At 43.7% G+C, this 16,908-nt stretch overlaps 1 protein-coding gene across 2 annotated transcripts in view; it reads right to left on the bottom strand.

Moving 5' to 3' along the window:
- AADAT (aminoadipate aminotransferase) overlaps positions 1–16,908 on the bottom strand; it is a 100,404-nt gene that overhangs the window by 46,850 nt on the left and 36,646 nt on the right. For both annotated transcript variants that reach the window (XM_083170939.1, XM_083170943.1), the window contains exons 3-4: positions 10,621–10,789; positions 7,067–7,199 (exon numbers count right to left, since the gene is read on the bottom strand). In XM_083170939.1, the coding sequence (XP_083027065.1) occupies positions 7,067–7,199; positions 10,621–10,789 (302 nt within the window). The remainder of the gene's footprint in view (positions 1–7,066; positions 7,200–10,620; positions 10,790–16,908) is intronic.

Genomic DNA, 16,908 nt, shown 5'->3' with positions numbered 1-16,908 from the left:
CCCCGGTTCCCGCACTGCTCGCATGCGCCCCTTACCGGCACGCTGGGGTAGTGTCCTCCGTAGGTCAGCTGCCGGCACAGTCGGCAATCCCTGGCGTGATGTCTTTTGCTTCCAAGTCACCCCTGCGTCACTGTAAGCTCCAGGTGTATTCCCTGATCAAGTTGCGGGTCACATGATCCAGGTAAAACTCCATCTACTTCCTGGTCTGTGTGCTGCTGCTGCGGCTAATTCCATCACCTGCGTCTGATTCCCTAATCACCTGGAGGGATAAATACCCAGCTCACAGTCTCCTCCTTGTCTTGAACAACTCGTCAGTTTACCTGTGAGTTCTCCAGCGTTAAGCTCCTGTCAAGACTCCCCACGTGCTCCAGAGGTCCGGTTTTCCTGAGTCCGCTGTCACCTGTGTTACTCTCAGCGTCCTGGTCATTCTACTCCTGCCAGAAGTCTCCACGTGTTTCCATCTGCCGTGTGATCCTGTCTTCTCGTGCAGCCCAGGTTACTTGCTCAGTGTCCGGTTATCCGTGGGTTCCGTGCCCGTCTCCTCTCGGCTCTCAGGCCGCTCCAGTGATCCCCAGTATCGGCTCCCTAGCCGCCCCAGTGATTCCAGCGATCCCCAGTGATCTCAAGTACCGGCTCCTTAGCCGCTCCAGCGATCCCCAGTGATCTCAAGTACCGGCTCCTTAGCCGCTCCAGCGATCCCCAGTGATCTCAAATACCGGCTCCCTAGCCGCTCCAGCGATCCCCAGTGATCTCAAGTATCGGCTCCCTAGCCGCCCCGGTATTCTCATTGTCTCCAGTGTCCCCCTGTGTTACCTTCACGTCACCCCCGGCTTCCAGGCCGCATCCCACTACTCTCAAGTACCCTCCGTGTTGCTGTATAGCATTCAGTGCCATCGATCACCATCGATGGTTTTCGTACCCCATTAAAGACTCTTGTTATCCGAACACTGCCAAAGTCACAGGGGAACCTGGGCAGAGGGCCGCGACCTGGTCGGCAGTTGCAGCTAAGTCCATATCCCCTTGCGGGGGTCCCTGGTGAATACCACTGTCGGCTTAGACCCCGCGCCTCTACCTTAGGTCTCAGCCAATCCTCTGTGTCCCCGGCAGTTCAGCTCTCTCCTGTCTCCGTGCATGAGCTCCAGCTATCTCAAGCCTCCTCGCTTCCAGTTCCCTGCGCCCTCCACTGGCGCACCCAGGTCAGTGCCGGGAACACAGACAGTCCAGGCCGTGACACAAGGAAGATTAGGGGTAGGAGCTGAGTGTAACAAGGGCCTGACATACTATATAAGGAGGGGCAGAGCTCATTTGGGAGCTTGCTCATTGAGAGGGAAGCTTGCTTACTAAAGTGAAGCTTGATTACTTAAGTGACTTGTGAGTTGGAAACTGAAGCAGGTGAGTTATCTTGCATTCTGTCTGTCTTGTATTCTTTATCTGTCTTTCTATATAGAGACTGTAATTTTGAGGGAGAAATCTGAGTGTGATTTTGGTTGTGCCTGTATCTGTATAGTGTATTGTTACTAGGTGTGAACAGATACTAGGAGAAGGAGCTAAATCTAGGTGTCAAGGAAGATTAGGGGGAGGAGCTGAGTGTAACAAGGGCCTGACATACTATATAAGGAGGGGCAGAGCTCATTTGGGAGCTTGCTCATTGAGAGGGAAGCTTGCTTACTAAAGTGAAGCTTGATTACTTAAGTGACTTGTGAGTTGGAAACTGAAGCAGGTGAGTTAGAATACTGAAAAGGTGAGTTTGAACACAGTCTAAATTTTCATATTCTATTTTATTGTGATATATTCATCTTCTCTCTATCCTACTTTAACCTGTTGCTCAATTTTGACATTTAATTCATTTTATCTATATTTTTTCCAACATTGTATTTCATTTTACTCATTCACTATTATTTTCTCTTATCTTTGCCACACATTTATCGCACCCTGTTTCCCTCTTCACGCCTGCTCACATTTGCCTCACTCCTGACCTTCTCTGTTCCCTTCATCCTCTCACTTGTTGTTTCATACTTAATTGGATTACTCAATCAACCTGATTTTACCCACTTGTCTCCTCTCTGACAGTAGTTCCTTTCCTGTTACCTTCTCTCTCACTCTGTTTTCTACCACATCCTCGCAAATCTACTACAGACGCTGCCTGTCCTCCCAAATCCCTCTGTCTGCTTTCACTAACCTACCCTCTCACCTTCGGTTCCTCATGGCTGTTAATCTCTCAACTTCACTTTCTCCAATTGCTCCTCCCCCTCCCATCCCATACCTATCCTGACCACTCGCCCCCGCACCCCCACCCTCCCAACGACCACCCCTCGCTTCTGCAATCCCAAAAACCTTATCCACATAAACACACAACCCACCCCACCTCTTTCCTGTGGAACTCCAGATCCATCTGCAACAAACTCCCTGCCATCCATGACCTATTCATCTCTAGAGCATTCCACCTCCTTGCTATCACCGAGACCTGGCTCTCCACCTCTGATTCTGTCTCTCCAGCTGCTCTCTCCCATGGTGGCCTCTCTTTCTCTCACACTTCCAGACCTGACGGTCGCCAAGGTGGCGGTGTGGGTTTTCTCCTCTCAGCCTCATGCACCCACAGTGTCATTCACCCTGAACCCTCTCTCCTTTTCTCCTCCTTTGAGTCTCACTCTATCTGTCTATACTACCCCTACCACCTCCGTGTCGCTGCAATCTACCGCCCCCCTGGCCCTATCTCCCAATTTCTTGACAACTTCGCCGCCTGTCTTCCACACTTCCTCTCCTCTGACCTGCCATCTGTCATTCTTGGTGACTTTAACATCCCCTTGGATAACCCCGCTGATCCTGGCACCTCCAAACTCCTCTCTCTCTGCTCCTCACTTGGCCTATCCCAGTGGACTACCTCTCCCACCCACATCCAAGGACACTCCCTCGATCTCGTCTTCTCTCGCTCTTGTTCCCTTACTGACTACACTATCTCGGCTTTTCCTCTTTCTGACCATCACCTCATCTCCTTCTCCCTCACTGCTTCCCCCTCTCCCACCCCCCCTCCCAAGCGCATTGTCTCACGGCATAACGTCAACACACTTGATCTTGCTGCCTTCTCAAACACGCTGTGCCCTCTTCTCGCCCCAATCGCCCTCATGTCCTGCCCGAACCTCGCCGCCTCCCTCTATAATGACACCCTATCTTCGGCATTGGACTCTGCCTGCCCTCCCTCCTCTATCCCCCTTCGATGCTCCAACCCCCAACCGTGGCACTCGCCTATCACCCGATTCCTTAAAAAGTGCTCTCGCACTGCTGAGCGCTTCTGGAAGAAATCACGCTCCCTTGCGGATTATCTCCATTTCAAATTCATTCTTTCCTCCTTCAGCTCTGCCCTTGCTCTGGCCAAGGAATCCTACTTTAAGTCCCTCATCCTTTCGCAATCATCCAATCCCCGCAGGCTCTTCGCCACCTTCAACTCCTTGCTCTCCCCCCCTCCTCCAGCTCTTCCGTCCTCCATCGTAGCCGCTGATTTTGCTACTTACTTTTCAACCAAAATCTCCTCTCTCAGGACTGCCATCACTGCTGCCATGACCTCACCCTCTCCCTCCTCCCCTCCTACATCTCCACTCCCCTCCTTCCAACCCCTGTCCTCATTTTACCCCACCGCTGCTGCGGAAGTCCACTCTATCCTTCAATCTGCTTCTCCCTCCACCTGCCCGCTCGATCCTATCCCCTCCAATATTATCCGTCGTCTCAGTCCGTCAGTCTGCTCTCACCTGGCTCACCTCTTTAATCTTTCCCTATCCTCTGGGATCTTCCCTTCCTCCTTCAAACACGCTCTTGTCTCCCCAATTCTCAAAAAAACAAATCTGGACCCCAACTCTCCATCCAACTACAGGCCCATCTCCCTCCTCCCTTTTGCCTCCAAGCTCCTAGAACGTCTGACCTATAATCGTCTCCTAAGCCACCTTACTGCTAACTCCATTCTAGACCCCCTCAAATCCGGGTTCCGCCCTTTACATTCCACTGAAACTGCCCTGACCAAAGTCACTAACGATCTACTATCGGCTAAATCCAAAGGCCTCTTCTCTATCCTTATCCAGCTTGATCTGTCGGCTGCTTTTGACACTGTTGACCACCCTCTCCTGCTCAACACCCTCCGCTCCTTTGGCATCACTGGCACGGTCTTCTCCTGGTTCACCTCATACCTCTCCGATCGCTCCTTCTCCGTCTTCACTCCGAGCTCCTCCTCTCCTACTACCCCGCAGCCAGTCGGTGTTCCCCAAGGGTCAGTCCTTGGCCCTCTCCTCTTCTCCCTCTACACCACCTCTCTGGGCACCCTCATCAGCTCCTATGGTTTTCATTACCACCTTTATGCTGATGATACCCTAATCTATCTCTCCTCCCCCGACTTATCCCCATCACTCCTGTCCAAGGTCTCCGAATGCCTCACGGCCATCTCAGCCTGGATGACCCAACGCTTCCTGAAACTAAACATGGCTAAAACTGAACTTCTAATGTTCCATCCCCCGAACATCCCCTCTTCTCCCACTATCTCCATCAGCATTGGTGAAACCGAGATCACCTCCACCGACCAAACGCGCTGCCTCGGTGTCATCATTGACTCTTCCCTCTCTTTCACCCCCCACATTCGTGCTCTCTCACAGTCTTGCCGCTTTCACCTACGCAACATCTCACGCATCAGACCATTCCTCTCCACTGACGCGACCAAAATTCTCATTCACTCTCTTGTCATCTCCCGCCTTGACTACTGCAACATCCTTCTTTCAGGGCTACCTCTCACCCGCCTCGCACCTCTCCAATCCATTCTTAACGCTGCTGCTAGGCTCATCTTCCTCTCCCGCCGCTCTACCTCCGCCTCCCCCCTCTGTCTATCTCTTCACTGGCTCCCCATTCCTTTCCGAGTTCTCTTTAAACTCCTCACCACCACCTACAAGGCTCTGTCCTCCTCCACAGCTCCCTACCTCTCTTCACTGATCTCTATCCACACTCCCTCCCGTCCTCTTCGCTCCATCGCTGACCGCCGACTGACCTCTCACCTAATCACCTCCTCCCACTCCCGTGTCCAAGACTTCTCTCGCGCTGCCCCCCTGCACTGGAACAACCTCCCGCCACCCATCAGGCTTTCTGATTCCCTTACCTCCTTCAAGCGCTCCCTCAAAACCCACTTTTTTCGACTAGCCTATCCCTCCTCCTAACCTCTTGTGATCCTCCTATCCTGCCTCCGTTCCCCTCCGTTCCTTCTTATCCTATTGTATTTCGTTCGTCCACCCACCTATTTTTAGTATGTTAACTCTTATGAGTAGGTTCCTCCTTCCTCACGTACTCACCCTACCTCATTACCTCACCTGTGCTCCTGTCCTGTTCTTCCCTTCCTCTACTTCATCTTCAGTCTCCTCGACAATTTCCACACCTACTTCTGAACTGATGCTGATTTTAGTTCTACCAGCTATACCCCTATTTATACTGTATTTTTCAACACACCCTGTACGTTACCTTGTGATTTGTTTTTTTTGTTTGCTATGTACGGCGCTGCGGACACTTTGCGGCGCCTTATAAATAAACGTACTACTACTACTACTACTACTACTACTAAGTGTGGTCTCACCAATGCCTTGTAAAGAGGCACTACCACATTGGCATCCCTTGAATCCATTCCCCTTTTAATGCATGCCAGTGTCCGGTTTGCTTTTGCTGCTGCACTTGAGCAGTGTGAACTATTACCCAATTTTTCATCTATGATGCCCCCCAAGTCCTTCTCTACAGCAGAATTCCCTTTATAACTATATTTAGCCCATAAGAAGCTTTTTTTTGCTCCCATAATGAATTACTTTACATTTATCAATGTTAAACCGCATTTTCCACCTTTCCAGTTTAATTCCGTCACTTTGTAGTGTATCCACATCCTCTCCTGAGTTAATTTCCTGACTCATTTTCATGTTGTCCACAAATATTGCAATCTTACTCACTATGTCACTACCTATATCATTAATGAATATATTAAAGAAGGTGGGTCCCAATATTGTGACTTGTGGGACTCCACTTTGGACCTTACCCGAGTTGGAATGTGTGCCGTTTACCACCACTCTGTGTCTTCGATTGTGCAACCAGTTTTTAACCCAATTACAAATTTTATCTCCTAACCCTAAATTACCTAATTTTAATATTATCCATTTATGAGGCACCGTAACCGTTTATGGCGGGTAAACAGTCCACTCATTGATAAAAGTATACAAATTCGAAACACGGTGTTGATTGGAACCTCTCTCCATCGACTGACAATATTCCACCATCAGCAAACTCCATACATAATCTTCCATCATACCTGGTATTTTGGATGTGAGTATATGGATGTTTTTTTTTATCAGTGACTTTTTTGGTAATTTAGACCTCTATATTGCTGGGGAATTTTACATTTGCATAAAGTTAAATTGCCATTTTATTTTTTAAAGTGCTTTGTGTCTGTAATTTTTTTTATCTGATAATGGACAATGCAATAAGGTGCTACAACCATGATGTGCTAGAGTATGTCCAAGACTGACCGTATTTTTAAAGCGCCAATGATTTACAACGCAAAACCAGATGGGACCCAGAAACAATGAAGTGGTACAACAAATCTTTTAAATGACATGTCCCTGGGACCCACATAATTATGAGATTGACGCAGTCACTGCTTAAATTTCAATGAATTGTGAATTTTTTATTTAGCTATACAGAAAAGTGGTAGGGATGCAAATCTATTTTTTTTAATGGGCTAAATCATACTGAACCAAGTACAGAACTAAGGAAGCTCAATTACAATTGTCTTTTAAACAACATAATTATAATAATACTTTTATTTATATAGCACTTTTTTCCAGCATTACAATTAGCAAACATATAAAGAGAACCACAAAAAATAAAAAAGCCAACAATAACGAAAAGAACAAACAAGACAGCACAAAAAGCATAAAGCCCCTGTACACTTGGAAGTGACCGGCCTCTCTTGCTGAACGATGTGCTTAAGACCATTCACTGTATCCCCAATTTATTATACAGACACACACACATACACACACGTGCAATAATGACAACTTACTTTAGACAATCCTTCCTGGCTGCCAGTTGTAATACAGAGCTCCATTTGTCCTTTAGCAGGGCTGTATGTAAGTGTTGGTGGGTTGTGTAGGCTTTTCTGCAATTCTTTCAACCAGGAAACTAATTCAGGAACGCTTTAAAAATAAAAAGGATAAAAAAGTGAATTTGATCAGCATTAAAAAAAATCTGTTTGGTATAAATACCATCTATCGGTAGAAATATCTGATGTCAATATGTCTCACGGTATTCAGATAATACAAAAATAATTGCATATTTTACGAAGTCTTGCCTTACCATATAACTACTGCCAGTAATTGTTCCTGGCAGGCTATAGCCAAAACGCTTACAGAATAGAATGGACTTCATACTTTCCATGTGCTCTCATGAGATATGGGGCTAGTTATAACTTGTTATACTGTGATAGCACATTGTAGTATGTATAGCATACTATAATCAGAAACAGTTGGTAAGAGCATGCTGTAGAGATTGCGTTGGAGCCCTTTATTTACTTATTAATATTAACTTACAGAAGTGCCAGCGTACATCTAGTTAAACTAGAGCCCACATACTTTTGTGTTAAACAACCCTTCTAATCTGGGTCATGGCATGACCCAGTAGCGCCCGGGAATTTTTGTGTATCTTTATCTGTCAAAAATGCCTTATTTTCAAAACAGAGCAAATACTGTAGGATGCACAAACAGCTTTTGCTGATTAAAATGGTATACAACAAGTGTGTTACTGTATCATGTGAAATGCTACGTTTACACTATTTTCCAAGGAAACACTGTTACATTTCTTATGCAGATACAGCGGCTGTCACACTCTGAATATAGGCACGCCTCATATCATCAGCAGAAGGTTATGTGTTCTATTCACTATGCTATTTAAGTTGAGTCACAAAGCGATCCCACGTTATTTTTAAAATGACTTGTATCACATGGAGGAATGATGTTTGCACATCTGTATTTAACACCAGCATTTTGTCATAGTGCATTGCAACTAGGAATAAATACTAATTAAAAACTAAACTGTATAATTATGGAGAGAAGCAAGAGGGCCCAGACTGTCATCTTACAATCTATGGAATAACAGGAATCTAATATACAAGTTTTAAGTAGATATGCGGTTTCTTATTTACAGTACTCCGTTTTACCTGGATCTCAAAAGTGGCATCTTATTGGCTATTTGTCCTCACGTGTTTTGGATAGCCACTAAGATAAACCCGGATAAATCCAAACTTGAACTAGTTTGCAAAAAGAACTAAGTAAATCCAAACCCGCACATCTTTAGTTTTAAGTGCCACATACTGTAGACCAGAAGACCATTGGACCAGAAAGATTGCAGATAGTGCCTGGCATGCAACTTGAAATTGGTGGACCAATAAGAGAAACCCAGCTAGGAATATTCTTCCGTTTGAAATTGTGAGTGTGGTACGCTAACATTGGAAATGCTATTTTGTACCCAAAGAAACCTTTATGCACATGGGCTTAAATTTATGAAAGCAACTAGAATCTGTCTATCATTTCTCTATTGCATTCTAGAAAATTATAGACAGAGGGCAACCCCCCCCCCCCCAAAAAAAAAATATATAAAATAATAATAGTAAATAAATCACAGTTCAAAAACCGCATCCAGATGTTTTCTCATTGAAAACACCAAAACCACAAAAGTAAAAAGGTGCGATTTGAAATACCGCAAATGTAAAAGGCTGTGATTTCAAAAATTGCACCCTAAACATGACCAAAAATCGCAAGACCTGTTTCTGGTAGGCAAGTTTGACAGAACCATGTACAGATCAGTGAGATCTGTTCATGGTTCTCTCCAAAATAGTTTGAGAAAGTAATAGATACAAAATTCTCTCCAGTAGAATCCACATGGTAAAAAACAAAAACCCCCACAAAATTACACATGGAGTTCCTCCCCAATACTGAACGTCACTGGGACTCCACTCACCCAATTAGGCCCTATATTGGATTCAATATGGTAGCTGACACTGGAATGATAGTGATACAGAAACAGCTGCTGCAGCTTTTCACTGGGCTGGCACCATTGCAACAGGAACAGATGCAGCAGCTGACACAATACCAGCGATATAGGAACAACTAACTGCTGCATCTTAAAACTGGTATGGCATCAGCGATACAGGAGCCAGGGGACGCCTGATGGGATTAGCACAGACAGTCTCAAGAGAGTTGAAATTAACGAATTCAATAATGTAACTTGTTATAGCTCTGGTGACTTCATGGACTGCCCCCCTCTTACTGTATATGCCTTTTGTTTTTGCGGGTTTGGCTTTGTCTGTCATAATCCCTATGGGATCTTGCTCTCTCTGAAATAATCTATCTACAATGAGGTCTGTAGAGCAGCCTTCTAAAATGTGCAACATCTCCTGAGGTACCTAAAAGAAACTGTCTGGTTATGAGGTTGCAGGGGGAGGAGCTTAGAATTAAAGTTACAGTTATGTAAGTGCAAACTCCAGCCCAACCTGCAATGCCATGTTCCAGTGCCCCACTAGCCTTGCAGAAAGAGAGATAAAAAAGCTGCTCTGCTATTTTGATGTCAGTGAGAAGGGGCTGGGGGCTTCCCAGCAGCTGTGGGACCAATGGAAAAACCGCCCACATAGTGATGGAAAATGGGGCATGACGTGCTCATGGCATACATGGGGCCATATATACTGTTTTTTGAGTGCGCACATCTTTGGTGAGCGCAAGAACTTCTGTAATGGGGTGACAGGGTGAGTAAGCACACTGGATGATACCCACCCTATTGACGCCACTGCATGGATCCACTAAAAATATAACCACAAGTGTCTGCCGTAAAATATATTCAGCAGTAATTGACTTAATGTTGATTACAGTCACAATGTTCTCATGAACTTCTACTTCTCTTGTGTTGAGAATTGATTTTACATTAGAACATACTAGTCATGCAGTGTAAAAAAAAAATCTAACATACATGCTAATTGAGTAATACTAAAAATACAGAGAATCAACTACTAAAAAATACACTCAGTTGTCAACTCCCAATGTCCATACTGTCTAGATTTTTTTCTTTAAAATGATCAAATGCAAAATGGAATTCTTAATACCTGGGCTTCATTATTTTGTGTTTAAAATGTATAAAATACATGCCAATCAACTCCGTAAACCTGACATGATGGTGACATCATTGCTCCAGCTTGTATTGAACATGACATATTTGCTGGCTTGTTTAAAGTGAGACAGACCAGTGTCTTTCTTATGCTGGGTACACACCAAAACGATTTGGATTGGATGCAAATCGTATGCAAATCGTGCAATCCGATTTGCATACGTTCCGATCCAGATCCGAACCCGATCCGATCCCATCTGTATTCAGATGAATGGATCTTATTTAGCAGGTAGGATCGGAATCGGATCCAATTCGGATCCAACCAAACGATTTTGACCCAATCTGCATCCAATCGGTCTGAATTGGATCCAGATTGATAGGATTGATAGGATTGTGCCCAAATCGTTTTGGTGTGTACCCAGCATTACACTTTAACAGTGATCCTTTTCTAACCAATGATTTTACCCCGGTGTTGCGGAGTACTGCAGTGCTTTCTTCATTAAAGTCTCTCCTATCTCAATACTTGTAGCATCGCTCAGTGTCACAGTTGCCGATTTAAATGGAAAGGTATCTGGATTTGGAGCTCCGCCGGCAAGTGATATGACTGTCGGTGGAGACCTCATCAGTAGGTCCGCTGCAAATAAATATAATAGACAGCAATTTTAAGATGAGCAAGATGAATATGTCATATGTACATGCAATCTATAGTTGGAATATATTTTAGTGTCATTTTATACTTCTTTTAAAAACACAATCATAATTTTTAAGAACAGCAGTATATGCATCAGTAATTCATTGCTATATCAGTCCATCTTAGCACAAAAGGCAGAGTGATCTGCACAATTCTGAATAGTTGTCATTCTACTTTAAAATGAGCAAAGCAAATTAATTCTGCAATAACATAACAAAATCAACTTATTTACCAGAGGAAAAGTCCGTAATAGTCTACAAATGATGTTTATGCTCATCCAGTTATGCTAGGTACACACCAGGACGACTAGGGCCCGATCAGCACAATCTAGATCCAATTCCGATCAATCGGATGTAGATTGTGTGCTGATTGGGCCCTTTTCTGACCTGGTGTGGAGCGATTCCGATCCGATGCGCGGTCCCGCGGGTCGGTCGGTCGTTATTGAGATCCTACCTGCTGCAGGTAGGATCTCAATGACGACCATAGAACCGGGTGCGGGTCGCCATCGGATCGGACCCGCTCACGGTGCACATCGTGAGCGGGTCGTGCCCTCCCGCGTCATCGTGAGCGGGTCGGACGAGACACTGACGACCCGCTCACGATGTGCATCGTGAGCGGGTCGTCCTGGTGTGTACCCCGCATAAAACTTCTAGTAGCCCATAAAAATCTTACATATTGCAAAAAGCTATTAAATATGATGCCATAAGGTTAATATGTGCCTATGTGCAAATAAGTACAGTACATTTCTCTAGAGTAAAGCAATCTGCAGTTATTCATACAATGGAGATGTGTGACAGACATACCTAATCGATGCCTGCTTTGTAAATGACTTGTCAGCTTTTATTGAATATTTTTACTGGGCTCGGGGTCAGTGATCACAATTTTATAGAGAAGAACATGCTAATATATATCCCTACATCATATTATCATATTCCTAATGTGAATTTTTAAGAACATTTTGTTACATTTACACACATCATCTTAATTACAAAGCAGTACATATTTTATACATGGGTATCTATATAAATAAAATGATGAATACATCTAAAGAAAAGAATGACTATAAAATAGATTATATTTCATATATTCCCAGTGTTTCGCCCTATTCAAAATACTGTATCTCCCTCGACACTCAAATGTTTCTTTTTGTCACGGTCTGTAGACCGCATGTTTGCAGGTCAAATCGCTCCTTTTAGACACGTGGAAGGTCTGGAGTCGCAGCTTTGCATTTTAGGTGCTTGCCTGGGCACCACTGTTTGGGGATCATGGACGTTCCACATGGCCCTCTCCTGCCAGCTCTTATCATGGGCACTGCAATCTTCCTGGGGGTCAGCTGACTTATCTGCCCACTCCTGGTCTTCCTGCTGGCTACGAGTTCAACTTCACCAATACGCTCCAGGAGTGGAGTTTAAAAGTGGCTTCTGGCCAGGAGACAGGCACCTAAACAGCATCACTTCCTTCTATGTTCCTGGGCTATAGTCCTGCACCATCAGTAGAGCAAGACTAAAGTACCATCTCCTGACCAAGACAAGCCAGTTCCTTTCAAACCAGTCACCTTCATGTCCAGCCAAGAAAAGCTCATCTGGTTCCAGCCTGTACAGTCATTTCCAGGTCCAGTTTGGTAAAAGCCATGCCGGGTTCAGACTGGTAAAATCCCAGCCAGTTCCAGACGGTCCAGTCGTGTCTAGGTCCAGCCTGGTAAAAACTGTGCCATTCCAATAATTTCTAGGTCCAGCTAACCAAGTCTACTGATTGAAGCCAAATTAGCTGTTGCTTTGAAAGTTGGAACCTCAGCAGTTGGTCCAAAGGAGTACTCCACCGGTGCCAGCCTATTCACTGCTAAAGATGCTAATGCTTCCTAATTTATTCCATACATGCGAAAGACCTGTATACAACCTCCACAATTCCTGTACTCCAGTTACACCACTTCTCCTAAAACACCAGAACTCACTGGTGTTTTAACCAGATCGCTGAAACTTTTACTTCAAGTCCTTTACTAACCTCGGTCCACTCCGAATGCACAATTATGTGATTCATTATTTTTCATATGTTAAATTTTATTGCATTCTTAAGACCACCCTTCAAACCTCATCCTCATTCCCTATTACCCCTTCCTTTTCCTTGTACCTTTTTTCTGTTTCCAATAATCCGGCTTTCATCTATGACCTTTCCAACTTTAACACCCTTTAACACCCTTTCTTGATTCACTAAAATCTGACTCACCATTGTACACTTCTTCTTTTGTTGTACTCTCAGTTGAGAGTCTCTCTCTTTCCTACACCACTCATCCTGGTTAGTGGTGGTGGAGTGGGAGTACCCATTCTGCATTGGTCAGATCCTACCCCATGATCTCTACTTCTCATTTGACTTCCTTAAGGTTCACTGTGTACATATTCTATTCATCTGCAAATACAAATGGTGGACAAAAGTGCGCTGTCAGTAAACAACTTAGTACTCTGTTTCTTCGCCCCTTTTGGTCCAGGTCACAATCCAAGTTGGATACCGAAAACAATGGGGATAAAAACACAGGTATTACACACTTCAAATGAACAATTCTGTCTTCGAGGTAACACGTGGCTACCCTCTACTGACCTGAATAACAGGCCCTATGTTCACATAAAGGTTTCTTTCCTTTCAATAAGCATCAGGCATTCCCATAGAGTACAAGCTCACCTTGGCACTGGGCCCTATTTTCATATAAAGGTTTCTTTTTCTCTCCTGGGATCTCTGGATAGCCAAGATGGAATTTCCACACCAACAATAATTCAGGTGAAAAACAGGGTTTTTATTCCAAAGTCCAATGAATACAGATAAAAAGTTAAAAAAATTCAAAAAATGGAGGCTTCCACGTGCCACTTTCCCCTTTACTCCTTCACCAAACCAATCTCTCCCGGGTATGAGGTAGGTACTTGCCCAAAGATGGTATAAGGCTCTAGGTTCAGAAGATTGGGTAGGAAGCACTGGAACCATCCACAGACTCCACAGCACCGACGCGTTTCGGACCAGCAAGGTCCTTTTTCAAGGTGTGGAGTGACATAGTAGCTGCCTTTTACCCTAAACACAAGAAGGGTTGCTTCATTGAAAGTTTTGAGCATTTAGTATGCAATGACCTGGATAGGTTTAAGTTTAAACCAGACAAAAATGTTAATATTACGAAAAAAGAACGGGAGGCAATAAAGAGTCTGCGGGATAACGATCAGATCGTTATAAAACCCGCAGACAAAGGGGGCAGTATTGTTATTTTAGATGTGGAGGACTACAATGGCGAGATTATCAGACAGCTGTCTGATTCCACCACATACAAAAAACTCAGGAGTAATCCAACTGAAAATATAAGTAACAAACTGTCCATTTTTCTTAAGCTTTACACCAAAAAAGGCGTTATTTCATCCTCAGAAAGTGATTATATTATGATAGAGAGACCTTCCATCCCGGTAGTATATATACTGCCTAAAATTCATAAAAATGAAAATAAACCCCCTGGACGCCCTATAGTAGCTGGTACAAACTTTATCCTCTCTAATTTATCCCACTTCCTAGACAGTTTGTTGCAGCCTCTTGTACAAAAAAGTAGGTCCTATTTAAAAGACACTATTGCTACTTTAAACATCTTAGAAACCATTACATGGGAAGAGGGATGTACACTAATAACATCAGATGTGACATCCCTCTATACTATTATTGAACACAATAAAGGTTTACAGGCTATAAAATTCTTTCTCGATCAGGAAGAAATGGATGAGGATAGAAAAAACTTCATTTTGGAAGGCATTCTACTCATACTTACCAATAATTATTTTTGGTTTAAAGGGGAATTCTACCTACAACTGACGGGTACGGCAATGGGCACCAGGCTGGCGCCAAGTTACGCCAATTTGTTCATGGCGTGGTGGGAGGCCCAAGCTGTTTGGGGGGGCCATCCCTTTGGTGCCAGCCTGGTGCTATGGCGTCGATATATCGACGATATTGTGTGCATTTGGAAGGGGGAAGAGAGAGATCTCACCTCTTTTTGTGAACATCTAACAGTTTAAATATACAGTTAACATTTGATAAAAGTGTTGAATCAGTGAACTTTCTCGACTTAACCATATATATCGAGAATGGTTCTTTAAAAACCAGAAATTATATTAAGAAAACGGATTGCAATTCTTTCATCGGTGCAGAGAGCAATCATCATCGGTGTTGGTTGAGAGGCGTACCAGGTAGCCAATTCCAACGGATTGGCAGGATTTGTTCAGACCTGGATACATATGAAACACAGGCAATAAATTTAGAGAAACAATTCCTGAGTAAAGGTTATCAAAAAAACACTTTAGAGGATGCTAAAGAAAAAGGTAGAAAAATTATTTTGAATAGGGGTACCAATGATTCTAATATTATTGTTAAGTCGAAATCTACAATGCCTGAGGTAATGTTTGTTACTAAATACACTAGTCAGCACAAGCAATTAGAGCAAATTATTAAAAAGCATTGGGGGGTCCTGACAAACGACCCGTTATTGAAGGGACATATCAGCTCTGACCCAAAGTTTGTGTATAGAAGAGCCCGTAACATCAAAGACACTGTTGTTAACAGTGCTATAAATGTACCATCGCCTTTGGTAAGAATAAAATCCAAAGGATTTTACAGGTGCGGTATGTGTAGTATGTGCCGCTCCTGTAAAGGCTCTATTAAATGTGTACAAGATTATAAATCCGCTCATACTGGAAAAGTCTTTACAATAGATGATTTCATAACGTGTGATACAAAAAATTGCATATATGTACTTGAATGTATTTGTAAAAAACAGTACGTTGGGAGAACCTCTAGAGCTCTCAAAATTAGATGGGCGGAGCATGTCCGCAACATCAAAAAAGGCGTAGATTCTAACAATGTAGCGGAGCATTTTAAAAAAACACACCAGTGTGATATAAAACACCTTGTATCATTTTGTGGAATCAAGGTGATAAAATCACACTGGAGGGTAAATGACGGTGATGTAAAATTAGCACGCACTGAGATGGAGACCATCTATACTCTAAAAACGTTATCACCGCTGGGGCTCAATTTGGATTTCGAGCTTAAATGTTTTCTGTGATATGTTTTAAAATGTATTTTAGCCGATGTGCATTTTAGTAATTTTCAACTGTTAACATTTGGTATTTTTCTTACATGTTATACGAGCAAAGCACAGAGGGTTACGATCTACTTCCTGGTTTTGCGTTCCAAAGATGCGGTTCACAAGGCTGCATGTGATGAAAAAAAACATCATGGAAACCACAGGAAGCAGTATCTGCGTTTCAAAGACCGGATGCCCGTATTCCGTCTACTGTAGTTCTATCTGAGACGGCTCTGAACCGCAAAACGTCATCGACGATGCGTTCCAAAGACCGGATACGGACGTCACTTCCGCTATGAATGCGGAAGACCACAGTGTATGATGTTTGGCGCCGTGTAAACCGGCTTATATGAATTCCTGGCTCCGGACTGAATCTTTAATGTTATTTACCCTCTGTTGATATGCATATTTTTAATCTTTAGAAAATTATCATGTAACATTGTATTTATATATATTTTGTTTACAGTATTGGTATTGTGTTTTTAAATCATTGTGTTAAATTGCAGTGTGTTTTCCGGTGTAATCCGGTTCCATGTTTTTTAATTGTCAATTTCAATTAAGCTAGTCTGCAGGGGTATAAATACCCGTGCAGCTACTATGTCACTCCACACCTTGAAAAAGGACCTTGCTGGTCCGAAACGCGTCGGTGCTGTGGAGTCTGTGGATGGTTCCAGTGCTTCCTACCCAATCTTCTGAACCTAGAGCCTTATACCATCTTTGGGCAAGTACCTTCCTCATACCCGGGAGAGATTGGTTTGGTGAAGGAGTAAAGGGGAAAGTGGCACGTGGAAGCCTCCATTTTCTGAATTTTTTTAACTTTTTATCTGTATTCATTGGACTTTGGAATAAAAACCCTGTTTTTCACCTGAATTATTGTTGGTGTGGAAATTCCATCTTGGCTATCCAGAGATCCCAGGAGAGAAAAAGAAACCTTTATATGAAAATAGGGCCCAGTGCCAAGGTG

This window comes from Crinia signifera, chromosome 1 (genome assembly GCF_055691185.1).
Source record: "Crinia signifera chromosome 1, ASM5569118v1, whole genome shotgun sequence".
NCBI lineage: Eukaryota > Metazoa > Chordata > Amphibia > Anura > Myobatrachidae > Crinia > Crinia signifera.
This window is presented reverse-complemented; position numbering and strand designations above follow the sequence as displayed.